Source organism: Bufo gargarizans, chromosome 3 (genome assembly GCF_014858855.1).
Source record: "Bufo gargarizans isolate SCDJY-AF-19 chromosome 3, ASM1485885v1, whole genome shotgun sequence".
Lineage (NCBI taxonomy): Eukaryota > Metazoa > Chordata > Amphibia > Anura > Bufonidae > Bufo > Bufo gargarizans.
The window spans coordinates 563,152,976-563,157,402 of NC_058082.1; the positions used below are offsets into that span (position 1 = coordinate 563,152,976).

At 40.6% G+C, this 4,427-nt stretch overlaps 1 protein-coding gene across 1 annotated transcript; it reads left to right on the top strand.

The window, feature by feature from the left end:
- Positions 1 to 317: 317 nt before the first annotated feature.
- Positions 318 to 3,971, top strand: LOC122932827 (gastrula zinc finger protein XlCGF17.1-like). Its single transcript, XM_044287459.1, has 2 exons — positions 318 to 366; positions 1,195 to 3,971. The coding sequence occupies exon 2, from the start codon at positions 1,206 to 1,208 to the stop codon at positions 2,238 to 2,240; it is 1,035 nt and encodes a 344-aa protein (XP_044143394.1). The 5' UTR covers positions 318 to 366; positions 1,195 to 1,205; the 3' UTR covers positions 2,241 to 3,971.
- Positions 3,972 to 4,427: the final 456 nt, after the last annotated feature.

Here is a 4,427-nt window from a genome sequence, read left to right on the forward strand (position 1 = left end):
GGAAAGGAAGTTGCCTAATAATTATGCACACCTGATATAGGGTGTTGATGTCATTAGACCACACCCCTTCTCATTACAGAGATGCACATCACCTAATATGCTTAATTGGTAGTAGGCTTTTGAGCCTATACAGCTTGGAGTAAGACAACATGCATAAAGAGGATGTTGTGGTCAAAATACTCATTTGCCTAATAATTCTGCACGTAGTGTAGGTATGTTTGTCTGACTCTCTCCCTTCTCTACTTTGTGCCATCAACAGTTTTGCATGGTCCAAATTGCTAAGTGTCCCTATAGTGACAGGAACTCTTCTTCCGAAATGGCACAAAGCAAATGTGGCCTCTGATTGGGTCACAGGATACCACAGGGGTCAGTATTGGGTTCTTTTACATTAATCAATGACATTATAGAGGTCTACAGAGTTGAAATTCAATGTTCGCAGATGATACTAAACTCTGTAAACTCGGCAGATGACATGATATTACAGAGGCGTTTGGGGAAGTTGGAATCTTGGGTGGAGAACTGGCAAAAGAAGTTCAGTGTGAGAACATGTAAGGCTCTAAAACTTGTGCCAAGGAAACAAGTTTTAGGGCTCTTTTACACGAGCAGATGCCGTGCGGGTAATCCGCTCTGTGAAAGAGTACCAAGCCCTGTTCCGGACAGCAGAGACACGGAGCATTAACATGATTGATAATGCTCTGTGCCTCTCTAGGATATTTTTACTACAAAATCACAGTGACAACTTTATCTCACTGTGATTTTGTAGTAAAAAGATCACAGAGAGGCACGGAGCGTTATCAATCATGTTAATGCTCCGTGTCTCTGCTGTCTGGAACGGGGCTTGGCTCTCTTTCACGCAGCGGATTACCCGCACAGGATTCGCTTGTGTGAAAGAGCCCTTACAATTATGTATTGTCAGACACCTGCTGAAAAGGCAGATAAAATCATGGGATATATCAAAAGATGGATATGAAAACATTTTTACATTTTTGAAGGCAGTTTTAGTAGAATTGAGGCATGGATGCCAAAAAAAGGAATTTAAAGAAAAATTGCTAGTGAGTATGTGGTATTCATGAAGCTTGAAAGAATGTGGAGGAGGGACATTTAGTACCCTTAGCAAGGTTTGACTGAAAGTTTTTTTGAGCCACTGATTTATCACATAGAAATTAGAAAATATCCATAATTTTCTTTTCCCAGGTGAAGACTGGATGAAAGGCTTCGATTCATATCTCCCTTTATTTCCCTTTTCTACTGTAGAAGATAATCAATCACAGATTGGAAAAATGAGAACTGGGTATAGACTGGGTAAACATTTTGGATGTTCTACATGTGGGAAATATTTTAGAAGGAAATATAGTCTTCTTGCACATGAGAGAACTCACAGTGATAAATGTCCATATACATGTTCTGAATGTGGGAGGCGTTTTTGTAAGAAATCACATTTTGTGGACCATCAGAGAACTCACACAGGAGAGAAGCCAAACTCATGTTTAAAATGTGGAAAAAGTTTTAACCGTAAATCAACGCTTAAGAACCATCTTAGAATTCACACTGGAGAGAGGCCATTTTCATGCTCAGAATGTGGTAAACGTTTTAGACAGAGATATAGTCTTGATGTGCATCTGAAAATTCACACAGGGGAGAAGCCATATTCATGTTCAGAATGTGAGAAGTGTTTTAGGAAAAAAAAACAACTGGCTCTTCGTCAGATGACTCACACAGGAGAGAAGCCACATGCCTGTTCAGAATGCGGGAAACGTTTTAGCCGTGAACAAGATCTTGTAAAGCATCTAAGAACCCACACGGGGGAGAAGCCAAATTTGTGTTCAGAATGTGGGAAGTCTTTTAACCATCAATCAGACTTTGTGAGGCATCTAAGAATTCACACAGGAGAGAAGCCATATTCTTGTAATTTATGTGGGAAAGGTTTTCGCATGAGGCCAAATCTTGTGGATCATCTGAGAATTCATACAGGGGAGAAGCCATTTTCATGTTCAGAATGCGGGAAGTGTTTTGTTCAGAGACATAATCTTATGGTACATCAGAGAACTCATACAGGGGAGAAGCCATTTTCATGTCCTGAATGTGGGAAATGTTTTAGTCACAAGTCAACTGTTGTGACACATCTAAGAATTCACACAGGTGAGAAGCCATATTTATGTACACTATGTGGGAAATGTTATAGCCGGAAAACGGGTCTTGATTCACATCTGAAAACTCACTCAGGTGAGAAGCTGTTCTAATGTTCAGAAGATTGTATGAAATGTGAAAGGTGTGGAGCTCGAGTGTAGGACCAGTTACCACAGGATGCCTTCTAATATATAAGTTAACGGTGCTGTCCATTATTAGAAGACCATAGCTGCTTGCCTCCATAAACAGTGCCACATCTGTCCACCAGTTGTGTTCAGTATTGCAGTTCTTCTACATTTTTTCTAATAGCGCAAAGCTGCAACACCACTCACAACCTATGGACAGGTGTGGTGCTGTTTCCGAAAGTGAGCAGCTAGGTTTTTCTACTCCAGGGGGGAACATACTATAGATGCAATCTGTGCATCTGCCCCAGTAGATAAGTAGGGATCCACTGCTACTTAAAATTATCTTCTTACGTAAGATATTGGAGATAAAGGGGCCCATATATTGTTCTTACGCAGTGGCCTTGTATTATAGACTGCCTTTAGTTGACATATCATACCATACCTAGTGATACATAAAAACATAAAACGCGACATTGCCAGAATCTCAAGAATCTGCATAATAAAGTTAACATGATAATTGAACTTTTTCCCTATCCCTCCACCCAAAAAATAAGACATCCTATTGCAAAAGTAAGAAAGCATAAATAATACACATTTGCTATTTCCATAATCATAATGACCCATCGAATAGAAGTCAATCCATATAGCCTCACCACACATCAATAGCCCCACATCCAGCTTCAGAGCTCCGTTTTAACACCATCTCTTTTGAAATGCAGGAATAAAAAGTAATTCATCGATCCTGTCCAAGGTTTTGGGGGACATGCCCCACAAGGCTAAGGGGGCATGTCCCTTAAAATGTGACATGGGATGTTGAAGTGTGAAAAAAACTCAGTGTTCTTTGCGATGATTTAGAGCTTATGCACACGTGTGCCGGCCGGTCTGTGCATTGGGGAGTGCCCAGTGCACGGGTAACATCCGTGTGGATTCCGCAGATGTATCCAGACCCATTCAATTTGAATGGGTCCGTGATCTGTCCACACTGCAAAAAAAAATCTATTTTTGGCGGTGTTGAGGAACGGAGAGAAGCCTCACAGAAGCGGTCCGTAGTGCTTCTGTGCCTCCGCTCCGCACGGCACCTTCCTGATTTAAGTGAGTGGCTCCTCATCTGTACTACGGTGTGCACACAGCCGGTGCCCGTATATTGTGGACCTACTGTTTGCGGGCTGCAATGCGGGCCTGACTGGGCAACGGCCATGTGCACGAGTCCTTATAAGAATTGCCATATACTAAATGAAGACGGTAAAGAATGATAGTACTATTTGTACAAAGACTTGTGAGCAGTGACGACTTGCACACTCTATCGATAAAGCAATCGAATAGAAGTAACATATAAGTTAGGCAACACGGTACAATGGAAATGTGAAATGCAAAACAAGCAAAAACAATTACAAATTTGGTGTTTTTTTTATTTATTTCCCTTCCAAAAAAAATAATCAAACAAGTTGTATGTACCCCAAAATATTTTATAGGGCAACCGCTTTAAAGTCCTGCATTTTCAAATGACTACAAAACAGGAACCTCTTACTGCTATAACCTAATTCTACTGGGTTTGGACTAAATGGACTACGGCCCAAAAGTCTCCTTTGTGAGAGTAAAGTATCAAGACTTGAATTCCTTTACTGTAATATTTTGGTTGTTTTCTCATTTATGTTCTTTGTTTTGTTCTTTTTTGTTTTTCAGCCAGACATAATTCCTTATACTGTATGTAGAGAAGAGAAATTCTCTGATATGACTACTTGATGTTTTTTTTATTTTAATTAAAAAAAAGTTTTAAAAGAAACCATTAGTTCTCATCACACAGATATATATATTTTTTTTCTTTATTGTGTGTACACCATCCAATCTGATTGGGTCTGCCAATGTGTGTCAAAGGAAAGGTCCACAGTCATGTATTTTTATGTCCCCTCATCAAAAGGGGTGCGGCTGGAGGACAGCCTTGTGCATCCTGGTCCATCCCAGGGGGTGGCACTTCAAATCTCATGCTCACCACACCTCCTCCTTTCACACCAGCATTTTTACTGGATCCGGCAGGGTTCAGCAAAAACGCTTCCGTTCCTGATAACACAACCATCTGCATCCGTTATGAACGGATCCGGTTGTATTATCTTTAACATACCCAAGACGGATCCGTCATGAACTCCATTGAAAGTCAATAGGGGATGGATCCGTTTT